Raw genomic sequence first — 19382 nt, 5'->3', positions numbered from 1 at the left:
ATGTCAAAAATAAAATAAGAGAAATGTGTAAGTATATGGTCTATAAATCACAAAGGAATATTAGACAAGATGAAATTTGGCAAGTCTAAGTAAAAATTGCATCCTAATGAGGGCATTCTTACATTGTGTGTGTGCATGTGCATGTGTGTGTGAAGGATATACATGGTGTTAAGAAGAACTTGATTTGATTTTCATCTAATCCTCTCTTGATTTCCACTGTCGTGGTCAAAAGCTGTGTCAAAATTAACGGTGGATTCTTATATTGCTTTCTTTAGGGGGAAGTTTATTAATGTGGAGAAGAGTTTTAATCATTAATGCTTGGACGAACAGATTTTTCTCTTAAAGAAATGAGTATTTAAATCCTGCAGTATTAAAACTTTACAGCATCTTTATTTTTTTATTTTTTTTGCAAGACTTACAGCATCTTTAAAAAATCGAATAAACAAAATGATAGTTAAATAGATTTATTGTTTATTATTCCCCATACTACAGCTAAAGTTTTCTATTTTCCCAAGACAAACCAGAACAGTGCTTCTTTATTTTCTTCATTAACATTTTAAATTTAATTTAAAAAATTTATTATAATTTTTATGTATACAAAAGGTATATGCATGTGTGTACTCTAAACAACAATAAAGGTTGATTAATAGACATCCATGTGTCTACCACTAAGCTTAAGAAAAAAATAAAGAATTATATAATAAATGGTGGTGTATTCTTTTAGTGATTTAAAAATGTGTTTTTAATTAAATGTTAACAGTAAAATTCAGAAGTGGTGAAAAGTCAGGTATATTTTTTATATATAAGATATTTAAAAAGAAGAAAATGGAGATTTCCTTCTTCAGAATAAATGCCTCATATTTATAGTTTCCCAACACATGATAGAAAAGAATATGTTTCTGTTCTCTTTCTTTGATGAATAATAACCCTGGTCCCAAGCTCTCAACATCAAAAAGACTCATGATTGCTCCCCAAATGTTCTTATTTCCATGATTCAATTTAACAAACACAGATGGAGCACCTGCTCAACACCAGGTTTTATGCTAAGTGCCAAGTGGCCAAAAGTGATTAAGAGTCCCTCTGTGCAGGAGTGGGAGGATGGAGACATAGATACCTGGCATGATGGCATAGCTAGTGTGTGTAAAGTACTGTACAGGATGACCAATGAAGGTGCGGTCAGTGCTGTTGGGGATGAGAGGCTTGGAAAGCTGCCAGGAGCCAGGGTCTATGTTGTAATCGCTGATTTACCTAAGTCACTCTCCAGACCTCCTTCCTCTTTGTTTTCTCAGCATGTAGTACAGAAGCTAGTTGGGCACATAGCAGGTGCTCAATAAATATATGTAGAATGAGCAAATAATTTGGACCAAAAAAGATCAGTAGGAGCCAGGAAGAGAAAACAGCATGTACAAAGAGATATTTATCATGTAGGTAACACATTTTTTGGCAATGTGGAATAGAGCTTTGTTTTTTATGTTTTAAACATTCTCCTCTCTGCTCTTTACTAGGATATTGACAGCACTGATCATGACAGATGGTGTGAATACATTATGTATCGAGGACTGATAAGGTGAGCACAGGGGTTTGATTTTGTTTTTAATCTATTATTGCTGCAATCTTTTGGGTCTATCTGAGAAGAAAAAACAACTTTATGGAAGCAATTAATTTTTGTTGCTTTTTATAAACATTGATTTGACTATACAGTTTAACATCTTTTTCAAGGCATAGTCTCATAATTTACAAAAGTAGAAATAGCTTAGCAAATTAAGCTTAATTGTGTAAGAGGATACTGTGTAGGCTATTAAGCAAGGTGAATATGTAACTGTCAACACATGTGAGGAATGGCACGATTTTTGAATGTATGGTTTAGTGGAAACATCATAGACCATTGGATGAGAAAGTCCTGGGCTTGAGTTCCAGGCTTGCCAGCTTCTAATCAATAATCCTGGGTAAGTTAACTAATTTGATGGGGCCATTACTATACTGTAGTGAGATCTCTAGATAAATTATATTAAAAAATCATTCCACATAAAAATATAATCCAAGTATATCATATACATGCATATGTGTGTGTATGATATACTTAGATAATATACATTTGGATACATACAGTCATGTGCTGCTTAATGATATCTTCAGTCAACAACAGACCACATCTACAACGGTAGTTTATAAGATATAATATCATACTTTTACTGTACCTTTTCTATGTTTAGATACGCAAATACCATGGTATTACAGTTGTCTACAATATTCAGTACAGTCACATGCAGTACAGGTTTGTAGCCTAGGAGCAACAGGCCATACCATATAGCTTAGGTGTGTAGTAGGCTATACCATCCAGGCTGGTATAAGTGTGCTCTATGGTGTCCACACAATGATGAAACCACCTATGACACATTTCTTAGAATGTATTCTTGTTGTTAAGTGACACATGACTGTATACATACATATGTGATCCAAAATAATACAGCTGAGATTTTAAAATTCAAATATGTAACCATACAAATCAGTTTTGAAGGCAGTATTTGTATCAATAAAGCAAGGAGCAGTTTAATACCAAAAAAGAGGGACTAACCATTCATTCATTCATTCATTCATTTATCCAATAAGTATTTTCTAAATCCTCTTTATGTACTGGGTATTGTTCTCAGGAGTGGGAATACAACAGGAAAAAAACAAAATCCTTGACTGTCATAGAACTTACATTGCAATGGAAGGAGACATAAAATAAGCAGACAAGAAATGACAGGCTATGACAGGTGGAGATACGCATGGTGAAAGAAAAATAATAAATCCAGGTGAGAAGGTAGGGTGTGCTGGGGGTGGCTGTGGTAGGTTATAAAGAGTGGGCAGGGTATGCTGGAGTGACTTCTGGGCAGCACCTCAAGTGGAAGGAGGGACCCCACCTGTGTATACCCTGAGGAAGAGCACTTCAGGCAGGGGAGGCAGGGAAAGTTTGAGAGGTGGATGCTGGACGTTGTGGGGCGAGATCGAGAAGGCCAGTGAGGCTGGAGTAGAGTGACAGAAGTGATGTGAGTATGGCAGGTGGTAGTAGATGATGTACACAGTGGGTCGATTCAGAGGTTCCTCTACATACAAACTTCTTCCACAGAGGGAACATGCTGGAGACCTTCCCTGAAACACTCAAGGGTTCTCCTGTTAGGACGGAATCTGTCTGGAGATATTTGATTTGAGCCCCCTAACTGCCATCCTGGGGACAATGTGGGGAGCCCTGGTGTGGGCTCCTAGGACAGACTTCTCTGACCCTTAGTCTCTTTTCCATATAGAGCAGTTCATCACCCAAAGGCATCTTGGCATCGCCTGCCTAAAGATAGGGGCCGACATTAATGGATCACTCTTTAAATAACCTTATCTTCTAAGATCTGTGGCCTACATTTATGAGAGAAAATAGTTGCTTTCTGGGATGGTATAGAATCATGGAGTCAGCTCCTCTCCCAGTGGGGATATGGCTTGTTCGGTTATAAGTTACAGTCCAGTGAAAGCAAATTGTTAGTTTCTCTTGCTCTAGACCCCATTTGCCATTCAACAAGTATTGATCTAGCAGAATGGATGCCAGGCAATAGGGATAAAGCTGTAAACGAAACAGAGAAGGATCCCTATGCTGGTGGAGGGAGGACAGACAAAAATCATGATAAATAATTCCTGGATGATCTATTTTAGAAGATGACGAGGGTAGTGGGAAAAACTAAGCAGGGGAAGGAGCTTCCAGAATATAGAGGTGGGGTGCGATTGTAAGTAGGGAACTGGGTAGGTCTTACTGAGAAGATGACATTTCAACCAAGATTGCAAAGAGGGAGCCATTTGGCCACCTGGCAGAAGATACTTCCTGGTAGAGGGCTGAGCTAGTGCAAAGACCCCAATGCAGGAGTGCTGCATGTGTTTGAGGAAAAGTGAGGCTAGTGTGGCTGGAAAGGGTTGGGTTGGAGTGGGGTGAGGGGCAGTGAGGAGGGAAGGAGAGAGTGTGTGGGCAGGCAGGGAAGAGAAAAAATCTTGTAAGGGTCTGTGAATCCTTAGTAAGCACTTTGGACATTACTTAGTAAAATAGTGACCTTTGCTGGTTCTTGGACAACTCCATGGAGCCATATGCTTACTGAGGTGGGCCAAGGAGGCCCTTGAGATGCTAAGATTGTTTCGGTTATGCCACTAACTCAGAAACTCTAAAAGGCACATCACATGCCCAAATAGCTGTGGAATAGATAGCTTGACTATAATTTGGTGTTTCCAAAGTGTTACAGTAGGACTGAAGGTGCTGAAGGGTGAGTTTTGTATGGTATTTTATATCTAAGATTGAAAACACTGTTTCTGTTTAAATATTTGTTAAAGCAATTGTTTAAATGAGATATCAGAAATTCTAGAAAACGACTTTTCATATAGGCTGAAATAGGTATAATTTCAAGTTGTAAAAAATGTTGGGAACCAAGGAACAGTGGTATTTATAGTAACTGGTGCCCATAATAGCTCATTGTTGGGCTCTGAAACCTTTATTACCTCTCCTTAGGAGAATGGGATGGCAGAGTACATATATATAAAGTATATATGAAAATATGATATCATATATAATATATATTTATTTATATATGAATTTAATACTCTGTGACATAACAAAATACCATAGACTGGATGGTCTAAACAACAGAAATTAATTTTCTTTCTGTTCTGTAGATTCTAAGACCAAGATTAAGGTGCCAGCAGAGTTGGCGTCTGGTGAGGACTGTCCCCTTGGGTTGCAGATAACTGTCTTCTTGCCATGTGCCCTCATGGCCTTTCCTTGGGTTGTGCCTGTAGAGAGAGAGTGAGCTCTGTGGTGTCTCTTCTTATAAAGTCATTAATCCTGTAGGATCAGGCCTCCCCACTCATGACCTCATTTCACGTTAATTATTTCCTAGGAAGACCCATCTCCAAATACAGCCACACTGGGGGTTAGAGCTTCAACAAATGAATTTTGGGGGAATACAAAATAGGAAGATGATTTTAAAAATTCCCATATTAATGAAGTTAGGAACTAGGGTTTTTCAGTTTCTCTCCACAAAACTAATTTTGTAAGCTTTCATCTCAATCACCAAGTTCAATGCCCTACATGTAGTAGGTAGTAAGAGCTTAATGAATACTTATTGGACAATAATGGGAGATCCTTTGCTTTAATGGAAGATTTGGATTGTCAGATTCCTCCGTTTCAAGACTTTTGTTGTATCTTCGAAGGCAGTGTCTGTTAAATGGGTTAGAACTTTGATCTTAGAGTTGGGAATAAATAACCTAGATTTACTAAAGACAGTAACCTAGAATTAGACAAAAGTGCACAGATTTAGGACTTGAGCCCAGACAATGCATTAAGCTGCCTGACAGCTCAGAGCTTCATCTGATGTTCAGTCACAGCTCTGCTTACCTTTCCCAGTGGGCAGACTTGCTGTCTCTGCTGGTCCCGCTCTGGGTTTCCGTTTCTATTTTGCATGGAGTTACAGGCATGTGGTTATAGGCTTTGTTTTACGTGCTTCTCTTCTCCTGCCACTCAGGTCCAAGCTCCCATCATCTTTTACCTAAGTTATTGCAGTGGCTTCATAACTTGTCTCCCTGCTTTGATCCTTTCCCTGAAGGTGATTGTCTACCTGGTAGCTGTCACAGACCTCTGCTTCAAACCCTTCTGATGGATTCTCATCTCACTCTCAAAAACAAAAACAACAACAACAACAAAAGAAATCTGAGGTCCTCATAGTGGCCTGTGAGGAAGGCTTTGCATGTTCCCTCTTATGCACTTCACTCCAGTCATGGTGGAGTTGGCCCCCAAAACACCAAGCATATTTCCACCTCAGGACCTTTGCATTTGCTGTTCCCCTTCCCTAAACACCATTTCTCCAGGATCTCTATGGCTTGATCCCTCTCTTCATTGAATTTTTGCTCTAGTGTCACTTTATTGCAAAGGTATGCCCTGACCATCCACCATAAGATACCAACCTCTGCTGCTTATCACTGCCTGTTATCCTTACTCTGCATTCACCCCAATACTTACTTATCTATCACTACTTGACTGATTGTAAACATACATATGTGTTTAATGCATCCTTCCCTACTAGAATGAAAGTTCCATGAGGGCAAGACTTCATTTTATTCGTGACTTATTCCCCAACACCCAGAACAGTGCTTGCATGTGGTAGGCACTCCATATATATACATATGTGCTTCATTGAATAAATGAATGACTGAAGCTGACCTAAGTCTTTTTTCTGGAAGAGGACAATGTAATAAAATAAAATGAATTCTTTGTTGTTAATGGTTCCCCCTGTTTTCCACGTGAGCTTCTCAAATAAGAACTCTTTGTATAATGTCTACAAAGTACTTTGAATTTCCCCAGGAATTGAAAGCTCTCAGCCAAAATAGGATATGGATTTTTTTTCAGATATATAAAAATCTTTGATTTTAGACTTGAAATTTGGCTGAAAATATTCATGTGGCATTTGTATTTTTAAAGGTAAGAAAAAATTTAGGCAAACACCCCTGTCATTCTGAAGAATTCCTGTTATTAGCTCAAAACATGATTGTATGGGAGGCAATTTGCATGGCTAGAATATTCATTAGTATAAAAAAGTAAAGTAAGTTGCTAAGAATAGTTAATTAAATCTATATACATATTCTTTATTCATTTATATCATATAAGCAATATTTTGCCAATATTTAGATTAACAATTTAACTTAATTCCAGTTGTGATATTCAGAGTAGAGTCAGAAGTGGGAAACTGGCTTAATAACAAAGGTGGTATCACTTGGAGCTCATTAGATTTCCATGTAATAATAAAACCTTTACAAATAATTTCTGTTTCTGCTACAGGTTGGGTTATGCAAGAATCTCCCATGCTGAACTGAGTGATTCAGAAATTCAGATGGCAAAATTTAGGATCCCTGATGACCCCACTAATTTTAGAGACAATCAGAAAGTGGTCGTAGACCACAGAGAAGTTCCCAAGAAAATTCATTTTAATCCCAGGTGAGTTCCTTTATGTTGTAGTTCAGTTATAAGCTACCACATCCCTCTATGGAACCTACATATTCCCTCAAAATGAGCTAAAAATTATATCTTCTCCTAGAGGTTTATTCGGGGTAAGGGAGCCTGTGACAAAGATGATAAAATCTGGTTGGGGTTGAAGTTATGGTGCTTGCTTTCTGGAATCAAGAAATATGTTGTAACCTCAGGTTAAAAAAGCTAACATTATCATCATCACCATCATCATAACTGCCACCCCCACAATAGCTAGTATTTGAATGCTCCTATGTCCCAGACCCTATTATAGGTGCTTTTTGTGTTATCTCAATTAATCCTTATTGGCTGGTCCTCTTATTATCCCTGTTTAATAGATGAGGAAGCTCAAGCTTAAAAACATGAAGTAACTTCACTGGGGTCACATGGCCAGTCAGTGATGGAACTAATAAGTGGGGAGAAAGCCTGTTAGCATCATTGGGTTGATGGGATTCTCAACTCTGGCTGCACATTAGATTCACCTGGACAGCTTTTGAAGAATACCACTGCCTGTTGCAATCTCAGTCTCTGATAAAACAGATGTTAAACCAACAAAGTTCAAAAGAGACAAAGAAGGCCATTACATAATTGTAAAGGGATCAATTCAACAAGAAGAGATAACTATCCTAAATATGCACCCAATACAGGAGCACCCAGATTCATAAAGCAAGTCCTTGGAGACCTACAAAGAGACTTAGACTCCCACACAATAATAATTGGAGACTTTAACACCCCACTATCAACATTAGACAGATCAACAAGACAGAAAGTTAACAAGGATATCCAGGAATTGAACTCAACTCTGCAACAAGCGGACCTAACAGACATCTACAGAACTCTCCACCCCAAATCAACAGAATATACATTCTCCTCAGCACCACATTGCACTTATTCAAAAACTGACCACATAGTTGGAAGTAAAGCACTCCTCAGCAAATGTAAAAGACCAGAAATCATAGCAAACTGTCTCTCAGATCACAGTGCAATCAAACTAGAACTCAGGATTAAGAAACTCAATCAAAACCGCTCAACTACATGGAAACTGAACAACCTGCTCCTGAACGACTACTGGGTACATAATGAAATGAAGGCAGAAATAAAGATGTTCTTTGAAACCAATGAGAACAAAGACACAACATATCAGAATCTCTGGGACACATTTAAAGCAGTGTGTAGAGGGAAACTTTTAGCACTGAAGGCCCACAAGAGAAAGCAGGAAAGATCTAAAATTGACACCCTAACATCACAATTAAAAGAACTAGAGAAGCAAGAGCAAACACATTCGAAAGCTAGCAGAAGGCAAGAAATAACTAAGATCAGAGCAGAACTGAAGGAGATAGAGACACAAAAAAATCCTTCAAAAAAATCAATGAATCCAGGAGCTGGCTTTTTGAAAAGATCAACAAGATTGATAGACCAAAATGGAGATCTGGAGCAAGATGGCCGAATAGGAACAGCTCCAGCCTCCAGCTCCCAATGTGAAAATTTCTGCATTTTCAACTGAGGTACCGGGTTCATCTCACTGAGGAGTGCTGGACAATTGGTGCTGGTCAGCTGGTGCAGCCCGACCAGCAACAGCTGAAGCAGGACAAGGCATCACCTCACCTGGGAGGTGCAAGGGGGAAGGGAATCCCTTTAGAAATGGAGACACACAACACCTGGAAAATTGGGCAACTCCCACCCTAATACTGTGCTTTACCAAAGGTCTTAGCAAATGGCACACCAGGAGATTATATACCACACCTGGCCAGGAGGGTCCCACGCCCACGGAGCCTCCCTAATTGCCAGCACAGCAGTCTGAGATCTAACTACAAGGCAGCAGCGAGGCTGGGGGAGGGGTGCCAGCCATTGCTGAGACTTAAGTAGGTAAACAAAACCTCTGGGAAGCTCGAACTGGGTGGAGCCCACTGCAAGTCAAGGAGGCCTGCCTGTCTCTGCCTATTTCTGCCTGTCTCTGCCTGTCTCTGCCTGTCTCTGTAGACTCCACCTCTGGGGACAGGGCACAGTGAAACAAAAAGCAGCAGAAACCTCTGCAGATGTTAATGACCCTGTCTGACAGCTTTGAAGAGCAGTGGATCTCCCAGCACAGAGGTTGAGATCTGAGAACGGACAGACTGCCTGCTCAAGGGGGTCCCTGACCCCTGAGTAGCCTAACTGGGGGACATCCCCCTCTAGGTGCAGACCAACACCTCACACCTCAAAAGGTGGGGTACACCCCCGAGACTAAGCTTCCTGAGCAAGAATCAGAAAGCAGCACTCACTATTCAGCAATATTCAATCTTCTGCAGCCTCCGCTGCTGATACCCAGGCAAACAGGGTCTGGAGTGGACCTCAAGCAATCTCCAACAGACCTACAGCTGAGGGCCCTGACAAGTAGAATGAAAACTAACAAACAGAAAGGACACCCACACCAAAACACCATCACTACCTCACCATCATCAAAGACCAAAGTCAGATAAAACCACAAAGATGAGGAAAAAGCTGGAAATTCAAAAAATCAGAGCATATCTCCCCCTCCAAAGGAACGTAGCTCATCACCAGCAATGGACCAGCTGGACAGAGAATAACTTTGATGAGTTGGGGGAAGAAGGCTTCGGCTGATCAAACTTCTCAGAGCTACAGGAGGAACTACGTAACCAGTGCAAAGAAACTAAAAATCTTGAAAAAAGAATGGAAGAATGGATAACTAGAATAATCAATGCAGAGAAGGCCATAAATGAACTGACAGAGATAAAAACCATGACACGAGAAATATGTGAAAAATGCACAAGCTTCAGTAACTGACTCGATAAACTGGAAGAAAGAGTATCAATGATTGATGATCAAATGAATGAAATGAAGTGAGGAGTCTAGAGAAAAAAAGGAAAAAGAAATGAACAAAGCCTCCACGAAGTGTGGGATTACGTGAAAAGACCAAATCTACGTCTGATTGGTGTGCCTGAAAGTGACGGGGAAAATGGAACCAAGTTGGAAAACACTCTTCAGGATATCATCCAGGAGAAATTCCCCAACCTAGTAAGGCAGGCCAACATTCAAATTCAAGAAATACAAAGAACGTCACAAAGATAATCCTTGAGAAGAGCAACTCTAAGACACGTAATTGTCACAGTCACCAAAGTTGAAATGAAGGAAAAAATGTTAAGGGCAGTCAGAGAGAAACATCGGGTTTCCCACAAAGAGAAGCCCATCAGACTAACAGCAGATCTCTCAGCAGAAACACTACAAGCCAGAAGAGAGTGGGGGCCAATATTCAACATTCTTAAAGAAAAGAATTTTAAACCCAGAATTTCATATCCAGCCAAACTAAGTTTCACAAGTGAAGGAGAAATAAAATGCTTTACAGACAAGCAAATGCTTAGAGATTTTGTCACCACCAGGCCTGCCCTACAAGAGATCCTGAAGGAAGCACTAAACATGGAAAGGAACAATCGGTACTAGCCATTACAAAAACATGCCAAAATGTAAAGACCATCGATGCTAGGAAGAAACAGCATCAACTAACGAGCAAAATAACCAGCTAATACTACAAGGACAGGATGAAGTTCACACATAAAAATATTAACCTTAAATATAAATGGACTAAATGGTACAATTAAAAGACACAGACTGGCAAATAGAATAGAGTCAAGACCCATCAGTTTGCTGCATTCAGGAGACCCATCTCACATGCAGAGACACACATAGGCTCAAAATAAAGGGATGGAGGAAGATCTACCAAGCAAATGGAGAACCAAAAAAAAAAAAAAAAAAAAAAAAAAAAAAAAAAAAAAAAGCAGGGGTTGCAATCCTAGTCTCTAATAAAAGAGACTTTCAATCATCAAAGATCAAAAGAGACAAAGAAGGCCATTACATAATGGTGGTCAAGGGATCAATTCAACGGGAAGAGCTAACTATCCTAAATATATGTGTGCCCAATACAGGAGAACCCAGATTCATAAATCAAGTCCTTAGAGACTTACAAAGACACTTAGGCTCCCATACAATTATAATGGGAGACGTCAACACCCCTGTCAACAACACTGTCAACATTCAACAGATCAACAAGACAGAAAGTTAACAAGGAAATCCAGGAATTGAACTCAACTCTGCAATAAGCGGACCTAATAGACATCTACAGAACTCTCCACCCCAAATCAACAGAATATACATTCTTCTCAGCACCACATTGCACTTATTCAAAAATTGACCACATAGTTGGAAGTAAAGCACTCCTCAGCAAATGTACAAGAACAGAAATTATAACAAACTGTCTCTCAGACCACAGTGCAATCAAACTAGAACTCAGGACTAAGAAGCTCAATCAAAACCGCTCAACTACATGGAAATTGAACAACCTGCTCCTGAATGACTACTGGGTATGTAACGAAATGAAGGCAGAAATATAGATGTTCTTTGAAACCAATGAGAACAAAGATACAACATACCAGAATCTCTGGAACACTTTAAAGCAGTGTGTAGAGGGAAACTTTTAGCACTAAACGCTCATAAGAGAAAGGAGGAGATCTAAAATTGACACCCTAACATCACAATTAAAAGAACTAGAGAAGCAAGAGCAAACACATTCGAAAGCTAGCAGAAGGCAAGAAATAACTAAGATCAGAGCAGAACTGAAGGAGATAGAGACAAAAAACCCTCCAAAAAAAAATCAATGAATCCAGGAGCTGGTTTTTTGAAAAGATCAACAAAATTGATAGACTGCTAGCAAGACTAATAAAGAAGAAAAGAGAGAAGAATCAAATAGACACAATAAAAATGATAAAGGGGATATGACACCGACCCCACAGAAATACAAACTACCATCAGAGAATACTATAAACACCTCTATGCAAATAAACTAGAAAACCTAGAAGAAATGGATAATTTCCTGGACACTTACACTCTCCCAAGACTAAACCAGGAAGAAGCTGATTCCCTGAATAGACCAATAATAGTCTCTGAAATTGAGGCAATAATAAATAGCCTACCAACCAAAAAAAATCCAGGGCCAAACGGATTCACAGCTGAATTCTTCCAGAGGTACAAGGAGAAACTGGTACCATTCCTTCTGAAACTATTCCAACCAATAGTAAAAGAGGGAATCCTCCCTAACTCATTATATGAGGCCAACGTCATCCTGATACCAAAGCCTGGCAGAGACACAACAACAAAAAAAGAGAATATTAGACCAATATCCCTGATGAATATCGATACAAAAATCCTCAATAAAATACTGGCAAACCGAATCCAGCAGCATATCAAAAAGCTTATCCATCATGACCAAGTGGGCTTCATCCCTGGGATGAAGGCTGGTTCAACATATGCAAATCAATAAACATAATCTAGCATATAAACAGAACCAAAGACAAAATCCACGTGATTATCTCAATAGATGCAGAAAAGGCTTTTGACAAAATTCAACAGCCCTTTATGCTAAAAACTCTCAATAAATTTGGTATTGATGGAACATATCTCAAAATAATAAGAGCTATTTATGACAAACCCACAGCCAATATCATACGGAATGGGCAAAAACTGGAAGCATTCCCTTTGAAAACTGGCACAAGACAGGGATGCCCTCTCTCACCACTCCTATTCAACATAGTGTTGGAAGTTCTGGCTAGGGCAATCAGGCAAGAGAAAGAAATCAAGGGTATTCAGTTAGGAAAAGAAGAAGTCAAATTGTCCCTGTTTGCAGATGACATGATTGTATATTTAGAAAACCCAATCATCTCAGCCCAAAATCTCCTTAAGCTAATAAGCAACGTCAACAAAGTCTCAGGATACAAAATCAATGTGCAAAAATCACAAGCATTCTTATACACCAGTAACAGACAGAGAGCGAAATCATGAATGAACTTCCATTCACAATTGCTTCAAAGAGAATAAAATACCTAGGAATCCAACTTACAAGGGATGTAAAGGACCTCTTCAAGGAGAACTACAAACCACTGCTCAGTGAAATAAAAGAGGACACAAACAAATGGAAGAACATACCATGTTCATGGATAGGAAGAATCAATATCGTGAAAATGGCCATACTGCCCAAGGTAATTTATAGATTCAATGCTATTCCCATCAAGCTACCAATGAGTTTCTTCACAGAATTGGAAAAAAGTGCTTTAAAGTTCATATGGAACCAAAAAAGAGTCCACATTGCCAAGACAATCCTAAGTCAAAAGAACAAAGCTGGAGGCATCATGCTACCTGAGTTCAAACTGTACTACAAGGCTACAGTAACCAAAACAGCATGGTACTGGTACCAAAACAGAGATATAGACCAATGGAACAGAACAGAGCCCTCAGAAGTTATACCACACATCTACAGCCATCTGATCTTCGACAAACCTGAGAAAATCAAGAAATGGAGAAAGGATTCACTATTTAATAAATGGTGCTGGGAAAATTGACTAGCCATAAGTCGAAAGCTGAAACTGGATGCTTTCCTTACTCCTGATATGAAAATTAATTCAAGATAGATTAGAGACTTAAATGTTAGACCTAATACCATAAAAACCCTAGAAGAAAACCTAGGTAATACCATTCAGGACATAGGCATGGGCAAGGACTTCATGTCTAAAACACCAAAAGCAACGGCAACAAAAGCCAAAATTGACAAATGGGATCAAATTAAACTAAAGAGCTTCTGCACAGTGAAAGTAACTACCATCAGAGTGAACAGGCAACCAACAGAATGTGAGAAAACTTTTGCAATCTACTCATCTGACAAAGGGCTAATATCCAGAACCTACAAAGAAGTCAATCAAATTTACAAGAAAATAGCAAACAACCCTATCAAAAATTGGGCAAAGGATATGAACAGACATTTCTCAAAAGAAGACATGCATACAGCCAACAGGTACATGAAAAGATACTCATCATCACTGGCTATCAGAGAAATGCAAATCAAAACCACAATGGGATACCATCTCACACCAGTTAGAATGGCAATCCTTAAAAGGTCAGGGAACAACAGTGCTGGAGAGCATGTGGAGAAATAGGAACACTTTTACACTGTTGGTGGGATTGTAAACTGGTTAAACCATTGTGGAAAACAGTGTGGCGATTCCTCAAGGATCTAGAACTAGAAATACTATTTGACCCAGCCATCCCATTACTGTGTATATACCCAAAGGATTATAAATCATGCTGCTATAAAGACACATGCACAGGCATGTTTATTGTGGCACTATTCACAATAGTAAGGACTTGGAATCAACCCAAATGTCCATCAGTGACAGACTGGATTAAGAAAATGTGGCACATATACACCATGGAATACTATGCAGTGATAAAAAAGGATGAACTCATGTCCTTTGTAGGGACATGGATGCAGCTGGAAACCATCATTCCCAGCAAACTATCACAAGAACAGAAAACCAAACACCGCATGTTCTCACTCATGGGTGGGAATTGAACAATGAGATCACTTGGACTCTGGAAGGGGAACATCACACACCGGGGCCTATTATGGGGAGGGAGGCAGGGGGAGGGAAGGCATTGGGAGTTATACCTGATATAAATGACGAGTCGATGGGTGCTGATGAGTTGATGGGTGCAGCACACCAACATGGCACAAGTATACATATGTAACAAACCTGCACATTGTGCTCATGTACCCTAGAACTTACACTGTAATAATAAAAAAAAGATAGTAAAAAGAAATGCGAATCTTCAAAAAAAAAATCTATCAAATAAAAAAAAGATTGATAGACCACTAGTAAAACTAATAAAGAAGAAAAGAGAAGAATCAAATAGATGCAATAAAAAATGATAAAGGGGATATCACAACCAATCCCACAGATATACAAACTACTATCAGAGAATACTGTAAGTACCTCTTCACAAATAAACTAGAAAATCTAGAAGAAATGGATAAATTCCTGGACACATACACCCTCCCAAGACTAAACCAGGAAGAAGTTGAATCTCTCAATAGAGTAATAACAGGCTCTGAAATTGAGGCAATAATTAATAGCCTACCAACAAAAACAGTCCAGGACCAGATGGATTCACAGCTGAATTCTACCAGAGGTACAAGGAGGAGCTGGCACCATTCCTTCTGAAATTATTCCAATCAATAGAAAAAGAGGGAATCCTCCCTAACTTATTTCATGAGGCCAGCATCATGCTGATACCAAAGCCTGGCAGAGACACAACAAAAAAAGAGAATTTTAGACCAATATCCCTGATGAACATCAATGCAAAAATCCTCAATAAAACACTGGCAAAGCGAATCCAGCAGCACATCAAAAAGCTTATCCACCATGATCGAGTGGGCTTCATCCCTAGGATGCAAGGCTGGTTCAACATACGAAATCAATAAAAGTAATCTAGCATATAAACAGAACCAAAGACAAAAGCCACGTGATTATCTTAATAGATGCTGAAAAGGCCTTTGACCAAATTCAACAGTGCTTCATGCTGAAGACCCTCAATAAACTAGGTATTGATGGGACATATCTCAAAATGATAAGAACTATTTATGACAAACCCACAGCCAATATCATATGGAATGGGCAAAAACTGGAAGCATTCTCTTTGAAAATGGGCATAGGACAGGGATGCCCTCCCTCATTACTCCTATTCAACATAGTGTTGGAAGTTCTGGCCAGGGCAATCAGGCAGGAGAAAGAAATAAACAGTATTCAATTAGGAAAAGAGGAAGTCAAATTGTCCCTGTTTGCAGACGACATGATTGTATATTTAGAAAACCCATTGTCTCAGCCCAAAATCTCCTTAAGCTAATAAGCAACTTCAGCAAAGTCTCAGGATACAAAATCAATGTGCAAAAATCACAAGCATTCTCTTACACTAATTACAGACAAACAGAGATCCAAATCATGAGTGAACTCCCATTCACAATTGCTTCAAAGAGAATAAAATGCCTAGGAATCCAACTTACAAGGGACGTGAAGGACTTCTTCAAGGAGAACTACAAACCACTGCTCAACGAAATACAGGAGGACACAAACAAATGGAAGAGCATTCCATGCTCATGAATAGGAAGAGTCAATATGAAAATGGCCATACTGCCCATGGTAATTTATAGATTCAATGCTATCCCCATCAAGCCACCAATGACTTTCTTCACAGAATTGGAAAAAACTAATTTAAAGTTCATATGAAACCAAAAAAGAGCCCACATTGCCAAGACAATCCTAAGCCAAAAGAACAGAGCAGGAGGCATCACGCTACCTGACTTCAAACTATACTACAAGGCTACCCTAACCAAAACAGCATGGTACTGGTACCAACACAGACATATTGACCAAGGGAACAGAACAGAGGACTCAGAAATAATACCACACATCTACAACCATCTGATCTTTGACAAATCTGACAAAAACAAGAAATGGAGAAAGGATTCCCTATTTAATAAATGGTGCTGGGAAAACTGGTTAGCCATAAGTAGAAAGCTGAAACTGCATCGCTTCCTTACACCTTATACAAAAATTAATTCAAGATGGACTAAAGACTTAAATGTTAGCCCTAAAACCATAAAAACCACAGAAGAAAACCTAGGCAATACCATTCAGGACATAGGCATGGGCAAGGACTTCATGTCTAAAACACCAAAAGCAACGGCAACAAAAGCCAAAATTGACAAATGGGATCTCATTAAACTAAAGAGCTCCTGCACAGCAAAAGAAACTACCATCAGAGTGAACAGGTAACCTCCAGAATGGGAGAAAATTTTTGCAATCTACTCGTCTGACAAAGGGCTAATATCCAGAATCTATGAAGAACTCAAACAAATTTACAAGAAAAAAACAAACAACCCCATCAAAAAGTGGGCAAAGGATATGAACAGACATTTCTCAAAAGAAGACATGCATACAGCCAACAGACACATGAAAAAATGCTCATCATCACTGGCCATCAGAGAAATGCAAATCAAAACCACAATGAGATACCATCTCACACCAGTGAGAATGGCAATCATTAAAAAATTAGGAAACAACAGGTGCTGGAGAGCATGTGGAGAAATAGGAACAGTTTTATACTGCTGGTGGGACTGTAAACTAGTTCAACCATTGTGGAAAACAGTGTGGTGATTCCTCAAGGATCTAGAACTAGAAATACCATTTGACGGAGCCATCCCATTACTGCATATATACCCAAAGGATTATAAATCATGCTGCTATAAAGACATATGCACAGGCATGTTTATTGTGTCACTATTCACAATAGCAAAGACTTGGAACCAACCCAAATGTCCATCAATGACAGACTGGATTAAGAAAATGTGGCACATATACACCATGGAATACTATGCAGTCGGAAAAAAAGATGAGTTCATGTCCTTTGTAGGGACATGGATGCAGCTGGAAACCATCATTCTCAGCAAACTATTGCAAGCACAAAAAACCAAACACAGCATGTTCTCACTCATAGGTAGGAATTGAACAATGAGAACACTTGGACACAGGAAGGGGAACATCACACACCCGGTCCTTTCGAGGGGTGGGGGGAGGGGGGAGGGGAACTTTAGGAGATACACCTAATGTAAATGACAAATTAATGGGTGCAAGACACCAACATGGCACATGGATACATACGTAAGAAACCTGCATGTTGTGCACATATACCCTAGAACTTAAATTATAATAAAAGATAGAATAAAATAAAATAAGCAGCAAAAAATAATTATTAATTAAAAAAAATACCACTGCCTGGGACCAACCCCAGACCAATTTATCAGGACCTCCTGGCATGGTACCTGGGCTTTGGGATTTAAAAAATTATTTTCAGTTTATTTTAATGTGCAGTTAGGATTGAGACTATGGATCATGGATAATTCATTTACATTGCATGTGAAAAATTCATTACCATGTGAAATATATATATATATATATTTTGAGATGGAGTCTTGCTCTGTCACCCAGGCTGGAGTGCAGTGGCGCGATCTCAACTCACTGCCACCTCTGTCTCCTAGGTTAAAGCAATTCTTCTGTCTCAGCCTCCTAAGTAGGTAAGACTACAGTTTCATGCCCTGATGCCTGGCTAATTTTTGTATTTTTAGTAGAGACAGAGTTTCACCATATTGGTCAGGCTGGTCTCAAACTCCTGACCTCAGGTGACCCACCTGCCTTGGCCTCCCAAAGTGCTGGGATTACAGATGTGAGTCACCATGCCTGGCCTTGTTTTGTTTTTAGAAGAGAAATCTATTTGCAGCAAAACATACGAGATGGAGTATGTGCTCTTTTCTCCCCCATGACTGGATAGTGAGAGGAAACTTCTACATAAAGTCAAACACAGAACATGTCATATACATTATTATTATTTGACATTTCTATCACTTTTACCAGCTAATAGCTATAGACATTTCTCATTTTGTTGGGGGAAGAAAGAAATTTCTCCATTCTCTTTTTCTTCCTTGTCCCTCCTTACAACAAGAAAAAATTGTACCAAAGTGTAGGTGATGAATATGAGGAGAATTATCACCAAGTCTCAATTTGTTCCAATTCCTGTATTGATCTTACCCTGTGTAAGTGTAATGTGACTAGGAAAAGCCTGGGCCCTGGGGTCATTTGTCTGGCTCAAATCCTCACTCTTGCCAGTGAACAGCTGGGTAACTGTGGGCCAGTTGCTTAACCTCTCTGAGCCTCAAGTGCCTCATCTAAAAATGGGAAAAATAGTAGTGGTTACCTCCTAAGGCTATATGAAGCATGCATGGCACAAAAAGTTGTTAGAATAGTGCATAGTGAATGCTTGTGGTTTAACAGTAGCTGCAAAAGCAACCTTAGAATTTCCACTAGTAATGGTAGAAGTAAAATAGAAGGATTCCCTCCTTTTGCTTATTGAGATGGTTTCTTGAAGCTAGAAAATCAGGGAAGGAAAGGATTTTCTTGTGTCATTATTCTTTATGTAGCAGGAGTGCAGAGAAATCCAAATAAAATATTTTTGGCTAACCACAATGGCAGATTGATCCAAACCAACTGTGAAGGGAGCTAGATTTGCTTTCTCACTCAGTTTAATTATGAAAATAACAAAGGCATAAGTAGAAGGCATGTCTTAATTTTAAAACTGTGATGAGAGTATTTAAGATCTACTCTCATAGCAATTTTCAAATATACAATACATTATTATTAACTACAGTCACAATGCTTTACAATAGATCTCCAGAAATTTTTCATCCTGTCAAATTGAAACTTTGTATCATTTCACCAACATCTTCTCAACCCTCATCTCCCCCAGCCCCTGGCAACCACCATTCTACTCTTTGCTTCCACGAGTTAAATTTTTTTCAAATTTTACATATAAATGAGATCATGACGTATTTGCCTTTCTGGGTCTGGATTATTTCACTTAGCATGATGTCCTCTAGGTTCATCCATGTTGTTACAAATGACAAGATTTCTTCTTCTCAGGCTGA

General features: G+C 39.1%; 1 protein-coding gene across 5 annotated transcripts in view; it reads left to right on the top strand.

The window, feature by feature from the left end:
• The window catches only part of LOC105464787 (cell wall biogenesis 43 C-terminal homolog), a 140913-nt gene that overhangs the window by 60994 nt on the left and 60537 nt on the right, over positions 1–19382 (top strand). For all 5 annotated transcript variants that reach the window (XM_071093607.1, XM_011712846.3, XM_071093609.1 and 2 more), the window contains 2 exons: positions 1506–1567; positions 6842–6997. In XM_071093607.1, the coding sequence (XP_070949708.1) occupies positions 1506–1567; positions 6842–6997 (218 nt within the window). The remainder of the gene's footprint in view (positions 1–1505; positions 1568–6841; positions 6998–19382) is intronic.

The sequence above is a fragment of the Macaca nemestrina genome, chromosome 3 (genome assembly GCF_043159975.1).
Source record: "Macaca nemestrina isolate mMacNem1 chromosome 3, mMacNem.hap1, whole genome shotgun sequence".
NCBI lineage: Eukaryota > Metazoa > Chordata > Mammalia > Primates > Cercopithecidae > Macaca > Macaca nemestrina.
The sequence above is the reverse complement of the archived record's forward strand: the minus strand, read 5'-3'. Positions and strand labels throughout refer to the sequence as shown.